Source organism: Apiospora marii (assembly GCF_038362585.1).
Source record: "Apiospora marii strain CBS 49790 chromosome Unknown utg000003l_segment0_segment0, whole genome shotgun sequence".
Classification (NCBI taxonomy): domain Eukaryota; kingdom Fungi; phylum Ascomycota; class Sordariomycetes; order Amphisphaeriales; family Apiosporaceae; genus Apiospora; species Apiospora marii.
Window position 1 is genome coordinate 6,120,291 of NW_027117374.1, and position 24,924 is coordinate 6,145,214.

The 24,924-nt window shown below is 51.3% G+C and overlaps 8 protein-coding genes across 8 annotated transcripts; 6 read left to right on the top strand and 2 right to left on the bottom strand.

Annotated features, from left to right (window-relative positions):
* Nucleotides 1-590: 590 nt before the first annotated feature.
* On the top strand, nt 591-2,658 carry PG985_005457 (uncharacterized protein; the record flags this gene model as incomplete). The annotated part of the gene is made up of 6 exons (XM_066825226.1): nt 591-817; nt 872-1,082; nt 1,130-1,617; nt 1,671-1,999; nt 2,049-2,550; nt 2,616-2,658. The coding sequence occupies 6 exons, from the start codon at nt 591-593 to the stop codon at nt 2,656-2,658; spliced, it is 1,800 nt and encodes a 599-aa protein (XP_066688386.1).
* Nucleotides 2,659-10,947: 8,289 nt separating this feature from the next.
* PG985_005458 (endochitinase) lies at nt 10,948-11,586 on the top strand (the record flags this gene model as incomplete). Its single annotated transcript, XM_066825227.1, has 1 exon — nt 10,948-11,586. The coding sequence occupies one exon, from the start codon at nt 10,948-10,950 to the stop codon at nt 11,584-11,586; it is 639 nt and encodes a 212-aa protein (XP_066688387.1).
* A 153-nt stretch (nt 11,587-11,739) lies between these two features.
* Nucleotides 11,740-12,297, bottom strand: PG985_005459 (uncharacterized protein; the record flags this gene model as incomplete). The annotated part of the gene is made up of 1 exon (XM_066825228.1): nt 11,740-12,297. The coding sequence occupies one exon, from the start codon at nt 12,295-12,297 to the stop codon at nt 11,740-11,742; it is 558 nt and encodes a 185-aa protein (XP_066688388.1).
* A 1,303-nt stretch (nt 12,298-13,600) lies between these two features.
* PG985_005460 (uncharacterized protein) lies at nt 13,601-13,900 on the top strand (the record flags this gene model as incomplete). Its single annotated transcript, XM_066825229.1, has 3 exons — nt 13,601-13,712; nt 13,759-13,770; nt 13,824-13,900. 3 exons carry the CDS (start codon nt 13,601-13,603, stop codon nt 13,898-13,900), a joined length of 201 nt encoding a protein of 66 aa, XP_066688389.1.
* A 2,951-nt stretch (nt 13,901-16,851) lies between these two features.
* On the top strand, nt 16,852-17,534 carry PG985_005461 (uncharacterized protein; the record flags this gene model as incomplete). Its single annotated transcript, XM_066825230.1, has 2 exons — nt 16,852-16,869; nt 16,953-17,534. The coding sequence occupies 2 exons, from the start codon at nt 16,852-16,854 to the stop codon at nt 17,532-17,534; spliced, it is 600 nt and encodes a 199-aa protein (XP_066688390.1).
* Nucleotides 17,535-19,038: 1,504 nt separating this feature from the next.
* On the bottom strand, nt 19,039-19,626 carry PG985_005462 (uncharacterized protein; the record flags this gene model as incomplete). The annotated part of the gene is made up of 1 exon (XM_066825231.1): nt 19,039-19,626. One exon carries the CDS (start codon nt 19,624-19,626, stop codon nt 19,039-19,041), a length of 588 nt encoding a protein of 195 aa, XP_066688391.1.
* A 1,625-nt stretch (nt 19,627-21,251) lies between these two features.
* PG985_005463 (uncharacterized protein) lies at nt 21,252-21,988 on the top strand (the record flags this gene model as incomplete). Its single annotated transcript, XM_066825232.1, has 2 exons — nt 21,252-21,660; nt 21,906-21,988. The coding sequence occupies 2 exons, from the start codon at nt 21,252-21,254 to the stop codon at nt 21,986-21,988; spliced, it is 492 nt and encodes a 163-aa protein (XP_066688392.1).
* Nucleotides 21,989-22,528: 540 nt separating this feature from the next.
* Nucleotides 22,529-23,625, top strand: PG985_005464 (reticulocyte-binding protein 2 like protein a protein; the record flags this gene model as incomplete). Its single annotated transcript, XM_066825233.1, has 2 exons — nt 22,529-23,224; nt 23,274-23,625. The coding sequence occupies 2 exons, from the start codon at nt 22,529-22,531 to the stop codon at nt 23,556-23,558; spliced, it is 981 nt and encodes a 326-aa protein (XP_066688393.1). The 3' UTR covers nt 23,559-23,625.
* Nucleotides 23,626-24,924: the final 1,299 nt, after the last annotated feature.

A 24,924-nucleotide genomic window follows, 5' to 3' on the forward strand; every position in this document is an offset into this window, starting at 1 on the left:
TAGTAAGAGGTCCAGGGTAGCTGTGGGACGGGTAGTTGGTCCAGATGGGAATGTAGTGGAGGAGTCTACGATTGTCATCATAAGCAGCCCATCAGTGACGGTGCCCGCCGCCGCCGACGTCGTCTTCGGACAAGGTAACGTTCGATCGAATCTGGACCCTAAGGTCCTGCCGCGGCAGTTTCATGAACGACGAGTTCCGCAAGGAGATCAAGGACTATATGAACACGCACGTCAAGTCTGAGGCCGCGCGCCAGACGTGCAAAGTTACAGGTTAAAAAGAGAAAGCGCTGTTCTGGGGCCCCAATTTGGCAAACGTGGGATTCCATTTTATGATGGCATGACAGCGAGGTAGTAAATGGTTGGTGGTTGCTCCCGCGTACTGAGTACATAGCCCCACTTCATGAGGCCTGGGCTGATTGGATAGGCGTAAACGCTCAACTTGTGCCCCACTTGCCCTATTGACAAGTTCGAGTAATCCCCTTCCTGTTACTTGCTTTCCCCCAATCGGATTATAAGAACGAGCCGGGAGTACGCATTCCAGGCTACCAAGCCCAAGCTGGTCACTCACCAGTAAACCATTGCGTCCAAAGATGGCGCCAACTCGTTCTCGACCCGTTCTACAAGGCCCCCACCAAGGTTTTGTGAATGAATTCATCCACCGAGAACAACAGAATCGAGTTTCGAAAGGCCCGAAGTCCTTGACGGCAACGCAGCATGCAGCACTTCGGAAGCAACTGCAAGAAGTCCGTTTTCTGAAGCCGGCGTGGGCTGATGAAACCAAGATTAATGTGGCAAGAATTTTGCGCAAATGGAAAATGTGAGACTTGTCCTTTTCCCCAAGTGGCCACATACCCTTGACTAATGGACATAGCTTCTGTCGTGATGTCGTGAACGGGCCATGGAAAGCCGTCCTTGAACAAGCTGACCGAGCAGCCGCAATGGACTTTCTGTTACATATGTGTGAGACTTACCGGATTAAGTCATGGGGCACATCTTGGGAGTACTATCGTCAGTACAAGCAGCTCTATGCAAGCGTCAATGGCCGCCACATTGACACGAACGATAACAAGGAGATTCTCAAGGTACGTAAGTTACAAATAAGCACTTCCAGCCATTAACAGTTTCGCAGTGGCATGACGCTACCCTGGTACCTCTCTTCAAGCTCCGTCCTCCAAATGTTGATGGTAAACCAGTCGTGAATTCTGACGGTGTTTTCGCTCTTTTGGTTTTCAACATCGCCTACGACGACGGCATCTTCGCAAGTGAGCGTCAACGTATCAATCTCCTTGGTATATACCAAGCTCTGGCATACACAGGAGCACGACCTGGTGAGCTCGTGGATAACGAGACACCCAAGCCATCGGATGGATCTTGGGAAGATCTATTTGCCTCCAAATGCTCAACCAGCTCGAATGAGGACAACAACCATGCACCAGACGAGTTTCAGCTGCTCGATAACATCTTGGCCCGTGAGACTACTGATCGTGGTCGCCCGAAAGCGTTGTGCTACGAAGACGTTCGACTTATGGTGGTACGCCACCCAGAGACCGGCCAAGACATGTTCTCCATGGCTGTGAAATTCATACACCACAAGGGAATGGACAATAACCCGAAGCCGTGAGTGTCCGTTATTGCGATGATTTCGGAATCATTCCTGATGTTTTATTTAGCACGATCTTCTGGTTTACTATGACGCGCAAATTGATATTCAATTTTATCAATGTGATTATCTGCTTAGCCCTCTGCGACGACGCCTTTGATGCCCCAAGCTTGACGACTGTCCGGCGGGTCTTCCAAGTTAAGAACGCGGGCCCGGTCAAGTGCACAACCCTTCGATGGAAGAAAGAGTGGCTGAAGCGGCCGATTTTCCGTGTAGGAGATGAGGTTGTTCGGTATCACAAGCTTCGCGATGACCTAAAACGACAAAGTCTTGACATGGGGAATGAAGAACCTATCACGCCAAAGGCCTTCCGAAGAGGCAATGCCAATGTTATGAACAGTAAGTCCCAGTTCAGTGTTTATCTACTATTTATACTGAAATTAGGCAGGAAAGGCCCCTGACGCTGTGCGGGATCAGGCGCTGCGCCATGATCCCAAATGGGCTACGTTCAATAGTGCGTATATCAACGAGAACATCGAATTTGATACACAGAACGCCTTTCTGGACGAGCCAACAGAAGACGCTCTGATCAACTTGTTTACTCATGTTGGGATGACGCGTGACCCACGGGCTCGAAGAAAGATGGTTCCCAAGCAAGTTTGGGAGTCCTTGCCGCCGGATCCCGAGATTGAAGCACTGAAGCAACGACGAGAGATTCTCAAAGATGGCCGGTATCGATACAAAGGACAAGAAAATGAGGAGGAAATCCGAGTCCTGTCAGGGAGCATCAGAACGAAACAAGCGCAACGCGTAAGCAACCTTACAGGCCACGAACAAGAAACTGACGCACTTTCAAAGGGTAATCCCTTCCCTATTCTTCCCAACGTCTACTTGTACCCGATGCTGATATTCCATGACAATAGTGGAGCGATGTTGCCTTCGCACAATGGGTACGTTTCTGCATCGGCCACGCCAACATCGTCGGTATCATCCTCATGATTAATCAAATCCACAGATGGATGCCTGCGCCACAAAATCGGGCCATGTACGCAACCTGAACTACTTTATCCGGTCTTGGATTACGAACAAAGAGACGGTGGAGATAGTGAACCAGGCCGTAATCAACAAGTTCGGCCCATCCCCAACGATCGGCAAGTGGAACACCGGTCGTCTGTCCTTCGCGCAGGGAGAGGAAGGGTTCGACTCCATCCTGGGTAGCCCGAACGGCCGTGGTTGCGCCTGGTTCCTGATCTCGCATAAGGGAGCATTGGGCGAAAGGACTATCACGCAAATCGAAGTGTTTACCGGCGTTCTTGCCTATACTGTTGTTGGCACCACATATAATGAAGAAACAGTACAAGCCTCGAAGCTTTTTCTTTTGTTCCACATACAAGATGTCTGAGCGGTGGATGCGGTGGGATGGCCCCCATTCTTCTCGGCTATTTTTTTTGTTTCCAGGTTCGATGGCTCTGCTCTCAGCTGCACACCCCGAGTCTCAGGTGTGTCTGGACTGGATTCCGAGAGTTGTCGTAGTTTGTTTCCTCCAATCCTGTTACCAACAGCTTGGTCACTTATTTCGCTAGTTTTGCAGGAAACGGATAATGAAAGAATAGATAAAACTAGTTAATCAGCCCTAGGTACAAAGGCGAAGTTTGTGGAAGGAGTTCTCGCCCAGGCCTTGTATGGAGAGGGCAAACAGCAGAGATGCACATGGCATACTGCAGCACTTGTGGCTCTCGACAAGCTAGCACGGAGACGTTCTACATAGCATTGGGAAAAACCGTACGGCCTGCCGTGAAATTGTTGGTAGAATATCGAAAATGAAGGTTCGCTACCAGGATTGAAGGATTGTTGTGATTGGCACCATTGCATGAAAGCTATTCGGCTCACGTGTCAAAAGAATATGAACATTGGACTGGAAGAAGCGGGTTAAGGGGGTGGCTGCTCTTGGCAGCCACAGGAGAAAGCGGCTGTGCTACGTGGGCTTTCGAGTTCAATTGCAGGCAGAGCTCGAAACAATAACAAATACCATGGCTAGTTGCCATCCGACATAGCTGAGAAGTGACGAAATGACGATTATCCGTAAATGCGCTGTCGCGACTGGCTAAAGATAGGATAGTCGGCTTTCCGGGGCAATTAGCAAAGCTCTAGAAAGCTTCGGCATGGCAAGGATGTCCGTTGTGAGAACCGGTACGTCGTTACTGAGTCGAAGCGATGCGCGGCCTTTCAATATAGTTAAAACCCTGCCGCCTGCACAACCATATGCAATGCAGGTACGAGCGAAGAACAGAGAGTGTAGGAGTACAGTATTGGGTGACTTTCAACAAGGTAGGAAGTAGCATCGAAAGTAAGTATCGAAGCAATCCTACTTCGCCAGCTGTAAGGCGCGTAGCAAGGCTGGACAAAGTGCGATCGCATTAGGATGTACAGAGGGAGCTATATGATAAAAAACAAACTCAGTATCTCAACAGGCAGCGACAGCAGTTACGGAGGCAGCTCATGGGGCTCCCTCTCACGACTAGCGTTCTTTTCACCACCATGCGTGGAAGGCGAGCTCTGCTCTCGTTTCTACGGGAAACAAAGCTTCCCTTTTGTTAACTACAACGAACAGGCTGTGCATGGACAGCAGGTTGAGCGATGGAATTTCTGGATTTGTACTCTCCTGGCTTTAAAGGAGTAAGCCCTCATTAGGGCTAGGTTTGTCATAGTGTCTGTCATAGCTAGGTAGCTACATACGGGCAATAAACTTGGTTCAAAAAAATGGGTGTAGTTAAAGGACCTGAGAGCATCGCCCCAATGACCGGTTCTCGGACAGCACACCCACAATGGCCTTCATATTGGAGGTATTGCACGCTTCCTGGGTGAGCCTCAGAATCTCCTGGGCTCTGCAATTCAACTAGAAGCCCAGCCCCACGCAGCACAGCCACCCCCTTAACCCGCTTCGTTCACCTCTAACCAATATCCATACTCTTTTGGCACGTGAGCCGAACAACAATAGCTTCCATACCATGGTCACAGTCGCAACAATCAACCTTCCATACAGGTAGTAGACTTTCATTTCTAGATTCTAACAGCATTTTTACCGCCAAGGCCGTAAGGTTTCTTTCCCGTACTCTGTAGGATTTCTCAGTGCCAGCTTGCCGAAATCTCTATCTACTGCAGTTTTGCATGTAGTTTTTCAACACAAAAGCATTGCCATGCGCACCTCAGCCGTTTGTCCTCTCCATACAAGGCTAGGCCAGCCCCTCGACACTGCTGTCGGGCAGCAAAGATGGCGTGTCAAGCGGCTGTTTCATAGAAGCCATAGCATCACTGTCCACAGAGTTCGCTCTATTGCTAATGATGTCCTCGGGCCAAATACACTCCGCGCCATCTCCGAAAAGTACCGGATTCATCGTACGGGGCCATGGCGGACAGAGGTCGGGTAGGTCGCCCATATTGTACGCGCTTGGAAAACCTGCAGACGCAAGTAAAGCAGGGTCAATCGACTCCGAACCAGCGAAATGCAGATTATGGGCCTTGGTGACGAGCAGAGCCAGATCGCTGATTTCAACTCTCATCTTCCGTATGTCACCACACAGTACCTCTATCGTCGCCTTCATTTGCATGATATCTTCTGCCTTTCGTGCACGAGTAGCCCTAGCTGCATCGTAATTCGTCTGGCGTCTTCTTTCGGGACCTGTGGATTGTGCAGCGGGTACAGTGCTGGGAAGCAGCTGGTCTCCCATCGCCTTGGCCGTCATTGAACTTGCGAAGGGCAGGGTTTCGACGTTTGCTGGTTGGTAGAGGAAGGTGAAGAGAAAAGGGAAGGAGATCAATTCCTCAAAGATGTAACTATAGGCTAAAGCTTGTTCAGTATGGCCAAGATATTTTTTTGATTATGCTCCCTTTTTATAATAGTTGTCTGCCGCTGGTAATACTGTACAAAGCCCTCCTATCTCCTTCGTCGGTGCAATGTGAGTCTATATGTACAATACCAACAGACGTATGTGCCATCCTTTTCCGTCGCATCAGAGCAGAGTCCACGAGACAAGGAGCTATCTGTAGTCTCTGCAGTCGCTTAGTTGACTCACGGTTGCGACCCAGCCATGCCGCCAGAGTCTGGGGATTGGATCCGCATCCACTCGGCTAGACAAGCTGAAAAGGAGCCGACAGTCGCATGGTTTGGCAAAGATTTCTTTTGCTCCTATATGCTATTTCAGTCCTTACGACATACTGCCAGCGTTGGAGGGCAGCCACAATGCATCTGGTCTCCTCCGTAGCCCCGGAGTAGCACGGTGTCACTGTACGCCGAATCTCCCGTGCTGCTCTTCTGGTTCGTACTTTCCCGTACCCCTGGGTAAAGCACACTCGTTTTGTCTCGTTTCCGGATGATGCTACCGAAAGCAACTGCGATATTCCAGGCTTCGTATCTCGAGGCCCAGTCGTCCAGAAGCGACCAGTGCAATACAGGACAGTACCCAAACCTGCCATTTAGGAGTTGGTCATTTTTCGAAGCTACCGAGTTCTCGAGTGGGAACTGGTTCTTGGTAGCCAGTCTACCATGTTGGGTCAACTTCCCTACCGGTGTACAGTAGTTATGGTGTATGTACAGACGTACATACCATAGACGACCTACCATATTAGAGCATGTACTGAAGAAACGGCCCTCGCAACGTTTGTACCGCTTACCGGCACTACCAGCGGACGTCGGAAAACAGGCCTGGGTCATAGCCAGGAGTACCGAATGCTTCCAGTGCTGGTGGCGGTAGAAGTGCGCTTTCACGGTCGTGCCTGGTCATTCACACTCGTCAAATTCTTTACTACGGCCTCCTCGAGAGTCATTATTTAAGTTGTGGACGTGTGATATCCGCCTTGCCAGTGGGAACTGCAGCAATATACCCAGGGTTGGTCTCGTACTCGACATCTGCATCGCTATCCATATTGATAACGGCATTCGCATCGTCACGGGCGCCGGGCGGGGCCTCGAAATTGATCGCTTCGACTTGGCCGCTCGATCGTATCACTCGGTCGTGGCTCGGTCTCGCATAGCAGGCGACTGATTGACGACACTGCTGCTATCAGCAACGGAGTTAGATAACTCGACGGAACAATATCTGGGAGATGGGGACGGACAATTCTATTCATGTCCGGCATGCGCTGCCCGCGTGGGACGTGCATCGCCGTTTCCATCTGCTCGTGCGTCAGGTTCCAGTACGCAAGCGCACTGAAGATGTCACAATACCGCCCGAGGTCATGTGTCTTGTTCTGTAGCGACAGTCGCTCTTGCGCACCTTGTCTTTCTGTCTTTTGGTGTGCGCGATGACGAAGGTCTAGCTATTCAAAATGGGTCGGGCAACTTGCTGGACCCTCTTGGGGGCACTTGGTGTTTTGGTGGTGCCAAAGTATCGCAGCTTCGATCGGATCTTTTGGACAGCTCGGGGACAGCATCGGGCAGATTTGACGACCATATTGGTCTTGAGCCCACCTTCAATCATCTCACGTATCTGGTTGTGCTGTGATTCGGCAAGGTTCGGTGCCATGGTGATGTTGAGATAAATGTGATGATTCTGTGAAGGTGAAGTGCGGATGGACCACAATTGAAAGCATGACCGCAGCTCCTTCGGTGTCTGCCAGCTGGCGAGTGCCCGCCTATAACGTAGGTCACAATTGAAGCGCGCACCTCTCGGCACATTCGCTACGAATTAATCAATTGCGCAACTGCAACGCCGTAAATCAATGTAAACTAACCGAAATCTAATTCTTCAATGCTTTCTACATTTATTTTACAGGTGCGCGCATTATGACCAGCCTTTCCGCAGTTGCCGCAGCGCCTTTCGCGTGGAAGCCTGTGTCTACCGTGGCAGCTAGAAGCGACCTAGCATGAGCTGAACGGGAGCCGACAGTCGTACGGGTCTTGACAAAGGTCTTTTTCTCCTGCTTGGGCTAGTTCAGTCCTTACGACATACCCAGCGTTCGAGGGTAGCCGAAATGCATCTGGCCGTACTCGTACGCAGTCCCGGAGTAGCACGGTGTCACTGTACGCCGAATCCCCCGTGCTGCTGTTCTGCTTCGTACTTCCCCGTACCACTGGGTAAAGCACACTCGTTTTGCCTCGTTTCCTGATGATGCTACCGAAAGCTACTCCGGTATGCCAGGTCAGAAGTGACCAGCGCAGTACAGTACAGTACCCAAACCTGCCATTTAGGGGTTGCTCATTTTGCGAAGCTACTGAATTCTCGATTAGGAACGGCTTCTTGGCAGACAGTCCAGCCATGTTGCGTCTAATTCCACGCCGGCGTGGTCATGGTCCGGTACATACGTACCACCCAACCTGCCGTATAACCGTATGTACTGAAGAAACGGCTCTCGCAGCGCTTGTACCGCCTACCGACACCCATTGACATGTTGATTGCCAGCGGACGTCTGAAAACGGACCTGGATCCAGTGCTGGCGGCGCTAGAAGGCCGCTTTCACGGTCGTGCCTGGTGGTTCACACTCGTCAAATTCTTTACTTACTACGGCCTCCTCGAGAGTAAGTATCTACGTTGTGGACATGTGAGATGTCCCCGGTGTCCGCTTGCCACGCCATACGGCCCATACGGCCCATACGACCCGTAACTCTTGCCGTCTTCTTCGTGGTAGGTTTTGGCTGGCACGGCTGGCAGGAGTCCTGATCCTAGGTCTGGACTTCGCCGACGACTCGCATTCCACCGCTCCCAATGTGTATGTAGTCCTTTAGCTAGCAGCTGCCGAAATGCTACTGTAGCTCTTTGCTTTGGGCTAGTTCCGTCCCGTTCACGACAGGCAGCCGAAACGCATCTTGTTGTCCCAGGTATTCAAATAGTAGCATGCGCTCATTGTACCCCAAATCCTCAATGCAGCTCTTCTGGTTCGTACCTACCCGTATCATAAGGCGACAACGCAGTTATCTGCGCCTGTTTCTGACCATGTTACCTGAAGCTACCTCCGGTCCTATTGTCTTCGTACCTCAAGGTACGGTCGTCAAAAGAGACCGATGCAGTATGGTGCGACTTACTGTGACTTGCACTCAGCTCAACTTGCAAAGTAGGATGTTTCGTAAGTAGGAAGTGCTACCTCGTAGCCGTTCTAGAGTATCTCAGCAAGCTCTGCATTTGGATCATGGACGTCATGTGTGTACTCTTTCTGATCTGCCTTTCTGACGTGCCTTTCTGACGTACAGAGTCTAGACTGGTTAAGCTGCGGTAGGGCAGATGTAGACCTCAGGATGTAGAGTTGCTGATGGCGCCGCTCCAGATACTGTTGTATTCCATTGTTGGCCGTGGCGCATTTGCTGGGTCACCACAGGAGGCCCTTTCAGGTCTCACCAATTCCCACCGAGTAGTATGCAGAAAAGTGATACTGGGAGGCCAAACTACCATTCTGATCCGCACCACCATAGTCTCCCATTGTACCCTTTTCGAAGTGCGCCGATTCCGAATGGAGCTAGAATCATCTAGTAACATGCAGTACTGTCTTTTTGCTGCGTAAGCTCGAAGAGTCTCACGGGCTGTTTTCGCTCCTGAGTTGTTGGCCCTTACTGTGAAGCAGAATGGGAACTGTTGCGCAAGTGGCATCGAGAGACGGAATGGACGCCGGACGGACAGCTTGTGGTGCAACCCATGTTCTGGTGCGCAGGACAGAGCCTGATGTTCCTACCGCTCCGCTTGTACCGTTCTGGTAGAGGTCGGTCGCCTCGGAGCCTGAATCATCCAGCAGCGTATTCTCCTCTCGCCGCTTCGTTGAGAGCTCGAAGATCTTCGCGCGCTGTTTCCGGTCCTGGCTTCATAGTTGCCTGCAGACCTGTTGGGCTGTTGGAGTGCAGCGTCGGAAGAGTAGCAATGGCGCACTAGCGCACTAGCGTAACCAGCGGGCCAGGTCTAGAACCCACCCACCGTTAGCGTAGAGCTGGTTCGCGACCCCGCGTTATTTTAGGACCAACTGCCCAATCCTCCTGAACTGCGCAAGAACATCTCCTCAAGACACGCCGAGGAGAAGCTAGTCTGAGATTCCTCTCGCCAATATGGGCTCGGAACCGGATCCGCAGCTCCCCTGGCGACGCTCGCCCAACTCGAGCTCATCATGCCATCCCATTTGACATCCGCAAGCCAGCACTTGCTACATCTACCGTTCAGCGGGACGCTATTGTAGCTCTATGGACACTCCACGAATATACCCCAAGAGGGTCCAGCAAGTGGCCCGAACCGTATTAGTAGCTAGGCCTCCGCCATGGCCCACACCAAGGCGCAGAAAGACAAGGTCCGCAAGAGCGGCTTGTCGCTGCAGAACAAGACAAAAGACCTCGGGCGGTACTGCGATGTTTTCAGCGCGCTTGCGTACTGGAACCCGACACACGAGCGGATGGAGACGGCGATGCACGTCCCACGCGGGCAGCGCGTGCCGGACCTCAACAGGATTGTCCGTCCCCAGTCCCACTTACCGTTCCATCGAGTGTATTCAGCTCTGTTACTAACTGCCGCAGTTTCGACGATCAGCCGCGTGCCATGCGAAACCGAGCCACGGCCGAGCGACACGATCGAGCGGCCAAGTCGAAGCCATCAATTTCGAGGCCCAGGCGGATGCCAACGTCGACGCGAATGCCGATGGCGATATAGATGCTGACGCGGATGCCGAGTACGAAACCGATCCCGAGTATGTTGCAGCAGTTCCCGCTGCCGCGGCGGAGCCTCTGTCTGTCTACGACGTCATCCCCGACGAGGATGGCGGGACTGTCATTCCCAACAGTCCCATGAGACAGAAGGGTCCGAGGCAGCTGCCTTCGCCGCGAAGGCCGCAAGGTAAACATGATTCTCGTCTATTGGCTACATAGTCGACTGACCGTTGACGCTCATCATACAGCAGGCACTCCAGGTTCCCAACCGACGGTGGAGCGGCAGCCCGGCCGTACCGAGCCTAGCTCCACGACGAACACTGCACCAACCGCCGCAACGAATGCAGGCGCCCGGCCAGTACCCACAAGATACCCCGACCACGGCGCGATGGATGCGTCGCTGCAGAGAGCTGTACGTTGGAATAGCCGGGTGGCGGCCAGAAGACCCTTGGCGCCGATCATATCGACTCAACCACGGCAGTGCCCTCCCAGAATGGTGGGAAACGGTGTACAGCTGTCACAGGCAGGCCGTCCAAGAGGGTCTGTGCAGAATGCGGCGAGGCGCGTGCCAGACTACTACAAGGACGACAGACGCAAATTGCAGCGGGACACCTTGGCAAAGAAGATGGTGGGAATGCTGGAGGACTTTCTAGCATTGTTGAAGGCAATAAGAGCCGAACTGGACGACTACGACGCCCGGTCCGTGCCGGGGTACCATTTTCACCTGACGGCTGCGATGCCGGCTGGCCCTGACAAGTACACGAAGCTGCCGCTGTTCGAAATGGCTGAGATAGTGGATGCGTTCAACCTCATGGCTTACGATTACGCAGGCTCTTTTCCTCCTGTGAGTGCGCACCAGGCCAATCTTTACCCCAACCCACAGAACCTGGGCTCGACTCCCTTCTCGACAGATGCAGCGATTACGGATTACCTTGCGGTCGGCGTCCCGAGATCGAAGATCATGCTTGGCATGCCCTTATACGGCCGGGCGTTTGAAAATACCTCTGGCCTTGGAAACCCTTATTCTGGTGCAGGTAAGGGGTCTTGGGTGAACGGAGTATGGGACTACAAAGTCTTGCCCCTTTCTCATCTAGACCAACAGAAGGATACCATCGCCGGGGCAACATACACACACGACAAAAATAGCCAGCAGCTGATATCTTACGACACGCCTGGTATGGTCAAGGCGAAGATAGACTACTTGAGGTCCAAAGATTTAGGAGGAGCCATGTTTTGGGAGGCTAGTGGGGACCGGAACGACGCTGAGAGCCTCATTCGAACAAGCTATTTGTCACTCGGTGCGCTTAGACAGAGCCAGAACAATCTGCAGTATCCGGACAGTACATATGCAAATATTGCTGCTGGCATGTCCTGATCGGGAGGAGCCAAGATACACGTGGTAGACTGCTACATACCAAACCCAAAGATTTATGACCCTTCAAAAATGACAGTTAAATTGTGTTGAATAATAATCAAGGTATTATCCCATCAAGAGCCCCATCAAAATAGAACCGCTAGCATAAGAGTGTTAGAATTTTCGGGCCGTGAGCCGTTTACACCATTCCCTCCAGTAGCTTCCCACTAAATTTACAGCGTCGATGTTCTCTTCCGGCTCCCAGGTGTATCTCTGTTCGAGAGGCCAGTCGCCTGCCCACATAACTAGGTATTCAGTGGATTCGTCACCGTAGTCGTCAATAATGCGGTGAGATACTAACAACTCTACGTCGTATGTTTCGCCGTTAGCATTAGGAGGGAACCTCTCAGCTTGCGGTCGTAGCTTTACGCCGAGAATGTTAGCTTCCTGAAGTGTGGCCGGCATATGCCTTTTTCGTTTTTCGGGCCTCGGTCCAGGTCGAGGTAGTTGTGGAGGTTTCCTTTTGGGGGACTCGGCCTTATCCTTCCATTGGTAGGTAGTGATCGTAGGCATAGAGGTTCCGTGCTTTGCATTCCGCGAAGGTCTATGTCCAGTTGAGGTGTTTGCACCGCCAAGCAGGGGAAAAGCAGCAGCTTTCTTGTTGTTTTGAACGTTGATCATCTTATACAGTCCGTGTACGGTTGGGCCGCCTTCTTCAACCGTGCCGGTCATAGTGTTAGCCAAAGTATGGAAACTAGGCTTTGCTAATGGGGTTTCCGTAGCGTGTGTAGAAATTGCAACATCAAGATGAGCCGAGCTTCTGTTGAGATCTGTGCCGATGACGTGGTGGTGCTTTGTGTCTTGACTCGATGATGGCTTGGACCTATGAGGAGTTCTTTTGGCAGCAAAGATAAGGACGGAAAGAAAGAGATGGTTGATTTCAGAGCATACATATTGCAACCATTTTATCACTGACTAAGGAAGTAATGGGGGCAAAGGAAAGGTGCAGGTTGGGGTATCCCTGTCACGGATCGCCAAGAATCACGCATGTCCCGAGTGATCCTTGGTCGTAAATGGCCCCTTCCCGAAACTCTATGGTGTGACCTGTAAGTCACCCTACCTTGACAAATATTGCTTGCAACTACTCCGTTTTTCCAGAGTAATATATAGGATAGTGATTCGCCTGTATTCCCTCCGCCTTCCTTCTTCTGTCTAAGCTGATACTTCGGTGGTGGCGCTATTGGCTATTTGGGGACTCCCCAGAGGCACCCTACCAGCAACAAGATCGACGATTTAGCTTTAAGGTCTTCCCTAACACATTGTTTTTGTAGACGGGTGCCAATACCTTATTATTATGCAGGTATGCATTGTTCTCCATGAGGGCCCAACTGTTGTAACGCGCCATGGGCGCCAGGAGCGATGCAGCCTCCGGTTCCCACCTGAAAATCCAACTATTTCCCGTGTGCTGTTTCTAGCGCCGTGATCTAGTTCCACATTGGGATCCAGCATCTTATTACTGTCCCTACTTCCGCCTCTCTCGACAGTGTGCGCGTCCTGGAGCCTTGAGGGGTCCCGTCTACCGGGGGTGCTCGAGCCTCTTCCAAAATCAGGTTGGTGCCGGGAGCCAACACTCTTCGCAGAGAAACGCGTGGAATTCATCTCATTCGGTTCCAGAGACATTCGCGGTCGCCTTTTATATGGGAGCGAACTTCGTTATACCTGTTTTCAACTCGGCATCGGCAGGGGGAGGATCAGCAGATGTATTCCAGTGCGCACTTCGCACCACAGCTCATGGAGCGATTGGCGGAGGCCTGAGTCTAGGGCCGGGAATGATGTTAGATACGCGGGGTCCGGGTGTAGCCAGAGGTCCATCTCGTCGCCGAGGAACAGACTCTTTATATTCCCAGCGCTGGGAAGCAGCTCGCCCATCAAACCTGCGCGGTACCATCGCTCCAGCATCCGGATCACGTCTCAACTGCGTCTGAACCGGTTCTCATCCTCGAGCACCCCTTCGCCGGACTAATTGTGGACCAAAATGTCAAATGAGAACGTGGGCAACTGGTCCATGGGCCTGAACAGGACATCCTCCGCCGACCTTTGCTACGCCGCCGCCGACAAGCTCCAGTGCTACGCTAAGGCGACCACCCGTACGTGGCCCTATCCATGTCGTAGACGACGGACGGCCTGCTACAGAACTCGGCTCGGGTACGTATTCGGCATACTTACTCTCCTCCCTTGAGCTAACTTCTGCTTACTAGACGACGACGCATCGGGTATGGACGACTTACTTAGCCACCAACTTACCTCGCGATGCGTATGTGATTCACCTACGTGACAGTGCAGCGGTCTCTTATAATTGGATAATATGGTCTTTGGAGAGCAAACGAGGTACTCCGCGCTAGCTCCTTCACATAGTGGGTGATGCGATATCTGAGGAAGCGAGATGAGCGCCTATGCGAGGTAATACAACCCTTCATCTCAATGCGCTGGCCCCAGATTATATTAGTTACCACCCTTACCGCCACTTGTTGGCAAGGTTGCCTGACTAAGCGGAAATAAACGAATATACATGTATGTACCACGCTGTTGATGCGCCAATTGATGGACTTTGACTAAAGAAGCTCAAGATTAGTTTGCAATCGAACATCACAAATTCAGTGCCTGGCGTACAAGCACATGCAGGTGGTTTTTTGGATTGTCTTAATGAGAAGGCTTGCTACTACCCAGATACATCTCGATAGCAACGCCTAGCAGTGGCAGTAAAACACCAATACATCCCTATCGCTCGCTCCTCGCACGACCCAACACCAGAATATACTTTTCCAAGCGTAAGACCTATGCTTTTGGCTACGCGTAAAGCGCACAGGCTCGACAGGTGCTGGTTTTGTAGCACTTGCACTCAACAAGGGGCCTGCGTAATATGTATTGCAACACCTCAAAAGAAGGGTATTGGCAGACTTAATCGTTAAAAATCGACAGGCACAGGGCTTCTTCCGCACGATGATTCCCGTTGGATTGTTCCAGGTTCGAGCAAGGATGAGAAAGTATCATTCATGCGAGATTGTGACCACCCTAGAATGCGGGATTCTTTCGGTGGGCACGCACATCAATGGGACGAGCTTGGTAAAGGAGAAAAGGGTGTGGACGTGCAGTAAGGGTGCTTTGGGTTTGATAAGCTCTTCTCGAGTTGGTGCAACCGCCACTGGTAACTCTGCAGGTTCTTCTTGTTCTCCGAATCAACGGCTTGCAGCTCACGATCCAATGTCGAGGAGAGAAACAGCGGCTCAATAAAGAACTGGGCAAACCTATAGCAACCTTTCCGGTCAGAGCTCTTCAACCTGCGTGCTGAATACATTTTGGGCAGCCACTGGAACTGGATTGTCGACGTTCTTTATAAAAACAAGCCGTCGGCACACTATTAAGCAGGGGGCTGCAAACCCCTTTCTTCTTTGTTCACAGTGCTCGATCAATATGCCATTACTAGATGAGTACGCTGAACATGCTTGTTCCTCACGACATGCTCTTGGTGCCTTAGCGAGGTACTTGGCTTGGGTGGTGACGCAACTGTTTTGGCATTGGCTGGGCAAAAAGAAACAAAACTCGGACTGCCGTTCACAATTCGAAAGCGCCGCTATCTCACCTGGCCCACTGGGCTTTCACAGGGGTTTTCGTCCTGAGACGCCATGCACGCCATGCCAGACGGTCCTTTACGGAGCAACTCCTGCAGCGTTGTTTCTACAGGATGACACAGTGCGTTATGTTTTGGTATGTGACTTCATCGGGCCGTATGCACTTCCATGTGTTAGTCGGGGGGCCGGTGAAAGCGCTTACGACAGCACAGCAAATCAGGGGCATCGGTGAAGTAACACTGGCGTACACGTATCAAAGACGATGTTCCAACCTCGCTTAGAAAAGTCTGCCCATGCTGAATGGGATTCTTCTCACACACATACTCAATTGCCTAAGTTGGCTAGCAGCCTAGGACGACGGTGAAGTGATGAAACACATGTATCGACCAAAACATACAAGGAGGCACTGACAATATTCTGTGATACTAGCACAACTTGGGAACTACTTGCTCGGATGGAGGGCTATTCACTATGCATATGATCATCTCGCTTCCATTTAGCACACGACATTGCATGAGTCACTATGTAAAATGCCTGCGCGAATTGCATCGTTTAATTACTGATGGCCACCTAGGAAGCCCGGGGCACAAATTATTACCAGGCGATGAAGGGTTAACCCATGTATTAGATGAGCGACTAGAACACGAGCGGGAGGTCCCTGTTTTCGACTTGATATGATTTCTGTTGCCTAACTAATGGCGATGATATTGAACCAACTGACCACCGCTTGAGGCCTCCCTTGACGTCCCGAAAAGCCCTTTTTGCTAAACATCTCTACTGCCTTTGACAAGTCACCGCTGCCTATTCTCGTTCGACCCAATACAATGAGTCCACACAACGGCTATGCATCCTCGCAAGCCCCTGAACCAAAATCATTTCCTGATAGGAAGTCTCGTTATCCAATCGCAAATACAAATGGAACATTCACCTGTACCTGGGCCGACTGTAACGCAACGGAATTTAAGCACAAGTCGGATTGGGAGTAAGTTGTCTCCGAACTCAAGCCGAGACCAATTCTGATCTGGTATAAGGATACACATGGACAAGCACGAACTCCCTTATAAGTGCCCGGAAGCGGCATGCCAACAGAGACCTGCGCAGGGAGACTACGCCAACTTTAGAAGACACTTAAAAAAACACGGGTATCAATGGCCGGATTATTATTGTCAGCACAAAGACTGCAGACAGTCTCCATCCGCAGACAGCCACAAGCCCTTTGCTTCCAAAACCTACCTAAATTATCATCTGCAACGCGCGCACACTGGAGGAGGGAGGGAAGATATCTATTGCGATTTTAGCGACTGCAATCGGAGCAAGAGCGCGGACAGGCTCCGGCCCTTTTGCCAGCTCTGCGACCTCAGAGACCACATCAACCTCGTGCCACACGTGAATACCACCCAGTCTGATGGCTTTTATTGCACCTATGAAAACTGCCATCGGAATCAATCTCGGCCTGAGGCCAAGGCATTCGCCACAAGTCAGGGCCTTCGAAGACACTTAGAACTACACGTGAAGTGGGCTCAGATCGGGGAAGTCAAAACTGATGGAAAGTACGCCTTCTACTGTGAGCATGAAGGCTGCGATCAGAACAAATCCGCGCCCAGCGCTGAGGGTTTCAAAAGTCGTATCAGTCTGAATAATCACTCAAGGATACACAATGAAACTGTACAAGGTGGTAATTATTGCCCCTATCGAGACTGTGCCCGGCATGAAACCGTGGACGGGGCTAGGGCCTTCACATCGCACTCTGAATTTCAGAACCATCTGGGCACGCACAAGACGCGCCTCTTTTGCCACCATGGAAACTGCATCAGGTCTAAAGGCATGCCCTTTGGCCGTCCCGGTGACCTCAAAAAGCACCTAAGGGCACACGAGAAACCGGCGACTGAGATCGCAAGTCCGTGGTCGGGCAAGCACGGGTTGGCGGGCGATAGCACAGACGCCAGCGCGTCTCCGAGGAAGCGTTCCAGGGTTCGTACTAGCACGACCACGTACGGGACCACTCAGGAACCCCTAGATATGGTGCCGGTGCTGCCCGAGAGAATTCAAGACGAAGAAGGGACGCTAGGAGGCTGGACAAGTGAGCCCGACGAGCACCGCCAGAGCCCCGAGGGGGAAGTCGTCGAGGAACAGCAGTATGTGCCAATAGACCCTTGCCTGATGGAGCCCACCGGAGGCGCGGATTTAGGAGATATCGCGCGCAGCCCCACGGACGACCCCGCGGATGCCAATGGGGGGTATCATGGTGTCGAGGGCGACGCCGACGAGGTCGTCATGGTGGATGAATGCCCCGATCTCAACAAGGCGCTGGAAGAGTATTTTCGCTGCTCGATCACCTGAGAGATCTACCATACTCTCCAATATACAAAGTAACGGCAATGGGTCCTTCGGAGCCACAAATAGCAATCCTCCTGCTACTGAACCGTCGACAGGCCGGACAGATTGTGGGGACTGACGGGTTCATATGTTCCTATGCAAACACGATACTGCAATCATGCAGAGTCCAAGAGGTCTGCAAGGATATAAAGACGAAGAAACAATGCAAGGCGGCCGAAAGCGCCGTAAGCCTGTCGGTTGGTGGCCTGTCGTCCATCTTGCCCGACAATAACGCACAGCGGGGCTAGCCGGCAATGGAGAAGTTGCCACCATGTGCGAGCTGAGGGATGCACGAAGGGGACTCAGCTGGGTGACATAGAGATTCCAACTGGAGCATGCGGCGTTTTATGTTTCCTGTTTGTTGCGTTGCTAAATGATTACTAAGATAGAAAACGGCTCACTAACTAGCGAGGAACTGTGGTTTCCGACATTCCAACTGTTAATGGGGAAGGAGTGAATTGTCAATGTCCTTGACCTTCCACTCCTAAGCCAGACAACAGGCATGGTTTTATAGACCAGATAGAAGTAGAAATCATAGCAATAGAAAAGTTTAGATACATCTGGAGTCTACATGTACACGAGATATCCCGCATATCAAGCCTACTGGCAATCCCTTGGTCAAACCGTCTCCGTGACTCCTCCGTGCGAGTTCGTTCTCGGCGCTCGTCCCGTCTTAGTAGCTACTGCTTCATGTACAGTGTCCCTTATTACTTATCGGTGGTGGGCATGCGTCTTCGTAATATTTCGTTAACGTTACGAAGAGCTGAAACGCTTCCGGACTGTGTATTAGCCGTTGCCAGTTTTCATGTGGGGTTTTCGGGTCGGGGTCGAACTTCGGCCATCGGGCCTGGTGTCGTCTCGTTTTCCGACAGTGCACTAAGTGTTCTGGCGTTCGTAGCATTCGGCACGCGCATCGGTCATTCTGGAGGTGCCGGAACTTCTTGTGGTACCAGTCAAAGTCTCCATGTCCTGATCGGAGCATGAGAAAGCTGTGGAGTGTCCGTCTAGGGAGGTATAGTTCCTTCGGCGCCTTGAGCGCGCCTCTCGACACTGCTGTTGGGCAGCAATGATGGCGTGTCAACCGACTGTTTCATAGAGGCCACAGCATTACTGTCCGCAGAGTTCGCTCTATCGCTGATGATCTCCTCAGGCCATCGTACACTACACCCCGCTGCATCTCCAAAAAGTGCTGAATTCATCGTACGGCGCCATGACGGACAGAGGTCGGATAGGTCGCCCATATTGTACGTATTTGGAAAACCTGCAGACGCAAGTAAATCAGGATCAATCGATCCCGAACCAGCGAAATGCCGAGTAGTAGAAATAGACATCATCAAGTAGCTTAGTCAAAGTTTAAGCTGGGACTGATCGTGCTGATAACCAGTCATTGGCGTATATCAATACGAACAAGTCGCTAAGGGGTCTGTGACTGGTGGCTATCGTAATTAACGGCTTGTATGAGTTTCATCTACTCCGCGATGCTACCCCGTCGCTTTGGGCTTCGACCCCGACCGGACTTCCTGCGGTCCCCCACCCTTCTCCTTTCCGTGTATAATCGTCCACTCCGCGTTCGGAGCTTCAGCTTCCACTCCTTGAGTAGCTCTGCCATGTCCACCAGATTGCTATCAGGCTCGAAGGTCGGCTCCCACTGGACCCTATAGTGAGTCGCACCGTCCAAAACTTCTTCTCCGATGATAGTACCCAGCCACTGATCACAACGTTGCAGCACCACATGGCTTTCCAAGACAGAATCACGGTTGGGAGCAACCAAATTGTCCATCTCGTCCCGCCACGTCTGTAGCAGTGTTGTGCTTACTTCCGTTTCAGGCACAAGAGTGGGTTTCCAGCTGATCAAATAGTACGTCTTCTCGCCGACGACTTCCTCGTCCAAGATTTCCTGCGCCTCCCATTCCTCGGGAAGCCGGAAGTTGGTTTCCCGTGTCTTTGACATAGTTGAGCTAGTATCTTGGGAGTATAATGGGTTATGTCTTCCCGTAGGTGTGGGCATTGGCAAGTTCAGTGAGCGGCGTGACATGGAAGATTGCATAGAGCCCATGTGGGACTTGTTCGTTACGGTGAGTTAATATATATTTCATAGAGTAGGTGTGGAGGGGTAGCTGAGATCTAGATATCTACAGGTGATTGCTTACAGTCACTAGCGAAACCTACGTCCTCTTTCCACTCTTTGATAGTTCTCGTTCTGGATCCACTTTGGCGGGGTAGCTGTTGACACCATGTACACCGCCATGCTCCCAGGTACAGAGCCAATCTCTGCCTTTGCTACTCATTCACTTGTACATCCATGAATCGATTGCTATACTTACTCTTGGGTCACTTATGTTCAACGAGAGCTAGAGCTAGAAACTGTTGGCAGTCGTATGCATTCATTATGGCACTACAATTGCTCCTGTAAACGTCTACAAACAGATATTTGACAGAATCCGGTCAACGTCGTTTTCGGCGTTGAGTTATTATAGTAACGCTGACCAGTTTCTGTCAAAACATCTGTTTGTAGACGCTTACAAGAACGATTGCAGCGCCGAATAGAGCTTGTACCACCTGTCAGCAGCTTCTCTCGTTGAGGATAAATCGATTCAAGAGTATCGTAATCGGTTTGTGGATGTACATGGGAAAGAGACGGAAAGGCAGAAATTGGCTCTGTACTTGCCAGCATGGCGGGGTACATGGTGTCAACAGCTACCCCTGCAAAAAGGTCTAAAACGGAAATTATCAAAGAGTGGAAAGAGTACGTAGGTTTCGCTAGTGACTGTATGTAGTCTGGGTGTCCCACACTCAATGAGCCGGAATTCATGGTTCAGTGCATGGCAGACAATAAGATATAACATTCATCCACTGACAACAAAACGACATCAGATAGTGGAGCAGATACGGACAGCCTATGCACCAGGCCTGGCTCATGTTCAGCTCGTGGAAAACTCCAGAACTGGCTTAGTACGGCTCTTCCGCTGCGACCGTGGGATCAAGTCCTGATGACCTTCTGGCGCAACACAATTCGTGACGCGTGTCTTGTTCCGACTTTCGCTCGAATCGCTTCTGACGCCACCCCCGTGCCGTTGCAAAACGGCTCCATTAACAAATCCTCATGATAGGGTCAAAGGTGGCAGTATGTGCACGTCTAGGCGTGAACTGGCAAATCTCCTATATTTCAGGGAAGGGATGTGCACGATACGCAGCTCGGTGCCAGGCCTTGAAACAGCAAACCTACTACTCCTGTCGAATGGAACTTAGGAAACAATTGCCTTATGCTGGCAGGGTCAGCCTCTTCACCTTAATATACCACCATATGCCCTGGGGCAATTGGCGGTTCCGTCTTTTGTCCCATTTGGCGCAGTGGTATGCCAACACCTTACGGATGAAGCCGGAGGGCGGTACCGTTGCCCTGGTCCAAGAAGAGTTGGACTTCAGAGTTGTGTAAAGGGGCGTAGCAAGGCAGACACCATGGACTGGTACTGCGCCGGTTTTCGTTGTGTATAAAAGGGAGAGTGTCTCTCGATCAGTGTTCAGTCATGGCATACCTCCTTTAATCATACCACTCGTATACTAGCGTTTTGCATCCGTCTATCAATTTTGTACAACGCCTGGCGTAACTGTGCGGATACACGGACGACCTCTTGCCTTCTTTGCCGCTTTCCCTTTCCTTCTGGCCAAGCTACTCCCGCAATGGACGCTTTGGACGTTCTTCCAATTTCGGCGGCGCTCTCCCTGACCTTCATCATAGGGGGTACTAATATCGCCCTGTACTCGTATTTTGCCTGGTTCACGAATATTCCCCTTCGCTCTTTCTTTGAGAGCCACAACATGCCCACTGATGCCAAGCATACCCGGCTCGTCGTGGCGCTCTGCTGTCTGGGCGCAATCCTCTCTGGCTTGCTGGTTTTGGCATCCTACAGCGTCCTCTATTTCGCTATGGAAAGCAACAGCGACACCCTAATCTATATCGCCATTGGATGCTCGGTTATAGAAGCTATCTACATTGTCGTCGTCATCTTGACCGGCTTCACGGCAAAGTACTGCTGGGATTGGTGGCACTGGCTCGCTGGTAGCGGGGAGGACTACCTTGCTAGGAACTGTAAGACTTTCGTAATTCTGCTCATCATACAGCTGTGTTTCTTGGCTCTTTATTGCATATCCTTCCGAAAAAGGCGCGAACTTCGCCGGAAATAACGGCCTTTGCTCGATACTCTTCCAGCGGAGAATGCTCAGGACACAGCAGTGTGGGAAAGCAGAGATAGAGGACGAACTGAAGACAGAGGACAGGTCTGGCCATGGTCAGGGCGGACAGGTGATCGGGAAGTCATACCTGCCTTGCTATAGTCGACCGTGGCGACTTCGGCAGATCCAACCACAGCAAGCCGGCATTACGACTGGCTGGTGCTTTCTTGCCAGTCGTCCTCTAACTACCGTCGCCCCATGGGCGGCCCCTGTAACATCAGTATGTAGGTGGGGTGAAGGAGTGTTTGCTAAAATGCCTTGCCCTTCCTCTCCTGCAATTTAATACCAGGCGAGGACTTTATACGCTACGTTGTGTAAATATAGAATAATTTAGATCTATCTGGAGCCTGGTAGTTTTAGAGAGAAGTGTGGAGAGATATCTCCCAACAGTATACGCGCTTTCTTTGTTATCAGCGCCAAAACTCGTAGTTCAGTGTTCTCTATGACTCTTGGAAGTTTCCCATATACCGCCTCTGGATAGCCTCGCCTTTGCCAATTTTGAAAGCCAATTTTGTACCGCATGTGCACTACGGATACCTGGCTAAGCGTCATACACATACCCGCGCCACATCAAAGCCATTGCTAGGTAAGAAAAGTGGCTCGCGAGGGGTGACTCGTAAGGGCCTCCCTTAGCTTAGTAAGAGGTCCAGAGCACTATAAATACTCTCCTTCATGCTGTTCTTCTCTGTTAGTTCTCCAGCTTTCTCATTTCTTCCACCGCCACTATGAGGTATCAGTCCCGACTACAGCATCAGCCCCGACCCCAGTCTCGATCCAGAATATGGGATCCTGACACAATACTCGAGCTAAAGCATCCGAAGAAAAGTGTGCACAGTTGCACAGGCTATACTAAATCTCGTGGGAACCCTAGATGCATGAATTCCGTGGCGTCCTTCAAGCACGGTTTTGACATCCTCTGCACCCTCGCCAACACCAAGCCAGCAGCCGCTGCATCATCACGCAGCTTAAAGACGGCAGCTATTCACACGCTATGTCACCTACACCAAGGGCAAATAGATGGCACGGTACAACGATGGAAGTTAGCCTTGAAGAAAGCAGGCGTGGACCAGTCCGAAATCCGAACAACTAAACCCTCTAAACAATATTGGAGCTGGTATTCTACGCCCGACACTAGGGAGTGGAGGTATGAAGACAAGGAGGAACGAAAGGGCCCAGGAAATTACACAACTGGCAATCAAAATTTTCGAGAGAAGGTGCAACAAGAGGAAGAGCAAGGAAAGGCGGCGGAGGATGAAAGACTAAAGGTGGCGGAGGAAATACGGAAAGCGCGGGAGAGCGCTCGTGAGAGACTTCGTCTCGCACAAGTGGAAAGGGAGCAGAAATCAGCTGCCGAATGGACAGAAGCCTTGAGTAGATACCGCATGCGTTGGGCTGATATCAAATCCATACATCCAGGCCAGGTTCGTTTATCCAATCGCCGTCTTACGTGCTCTCTAACAAAACTTATAGGAAATGACGGGGATAAATATTCCTTGGCCGGTCAAATCCGGCCTGTTGCAAGACGTGAATAGAGACAGCGTTTCTGAATTTGTTAAGAAAGCAATGAGCAGCGAAGACACGGCTGAGAAGAAGTGCATACTGATCAATGCAGAGACTAAGAAGTGGCACACTGATAAGGTTATGCAGCACTTTGGAAGGGACATTGTCGAAGGGGAAGTGCATGAGGAGCTGGCTACTGTTGCGAAGGTAATGGTTGAGTTGAGGCAGGAGGCGTCCCGTCAAAGACAGCGCTAGATGGACACTTACCTAGATACAGGCGAGCTTCGGGCTGCCGTACTTATATTAGACCAGACTTAAGAAGTGAACAATCATCCACTAGCTGTTTTGGATCCCGCATTGTATAGAAACCGAAAGCCCATGGTGGGTCCAACGCAATACGTGTTACTACTGCTCTTCCATTTGCAGACCATTGCATGGAAGCTATTCGGCTCACGTGCCAAAAGAGCATGAATATTGGATAATGGAAGAAGCGGGTTAAGGGGGTGGCTGGTGTCAGCCATGGGAGAAAGTGGCTGTGCTACCTGGGGCGGGCTTCCAGTTCAATTGCAGTCAGTGCTCGAAACAGCAACAGATGCTATGATCAACGTCTTTTCCGACATAACGATATAATTTAGTAGGCACGAAAAAGGGGATTCTTCGTATCGCGCTGGCAATGCGCTGCACAACGTACGCCGACGACCGACGGCCGACAACATGAGTCAAAATCCGACGCTGCATGGCAGCGAGCACAATAGGTGCGGACACAAGCTCGCAACTTGGGCACGGCAGCATGACAACAGTTACTACCAAGAATACCAGTTGAGGTGACCGTCACTTCTGCGTAGCCAGAGACGACAGCATAGCAGCCACGGTTGATCTTTACTATTTTGAATGACCGTCGAACCCGAAACAAGCACGCCGGCACACAGCGACTCCTTGAGGCCAACGAGGCTACCTAGTCCTCCAAGACCAGCACGAGAGGCATGCCACTACCGACCTGTACGCATCATCGCGCAATAGATGTACCCCACCGACGATTCTCCACCCGACAAACGAGCAGCACTACGCGATTCCATGAGGAAAGAGTCGACGAGGTGACAAAGGCCAGTGCCTCACGCCTTGCATCTAGATCCATCGCAAGGACATGATAAGAGAACTACCCAGAAAGTAATTAGTCTACTTCGACTTTGGCCAATTGATCCTCCAACAGTAGAGTATGTGACACTGCATCGCTTTTACCTGCTTCCGCTGTAGTGTGTCCATAACTGCCGAAGATATCAATCCCATCAAAACTCAACAGCAACCATACATGGTCCAGTATGGAAATGCTGACCGGGCGTCAAGAGCTCTTTACAGTGCTCCCTCTACTGCATTTAGCCTCCTTGGCAACTCTGATCTCGGTTCGTCAGAGGTCAAAGCAGGAGTGGTAGATGACGCGTCGTTTTCGGTCGACTACGTCGGCTATGAAGGCATTGATTGGAATCGCCTTTCGGGGTATTCCATTCGGGAACATCAAAGGAGGCCGCGGACAGGGGGGTATGGGAACACGGATTCGATATTAAAAAAGACGGCTCCGGTCACCGATTCTGGCTTTGTAAAACGTGCTGTTAGTTGGCATGAG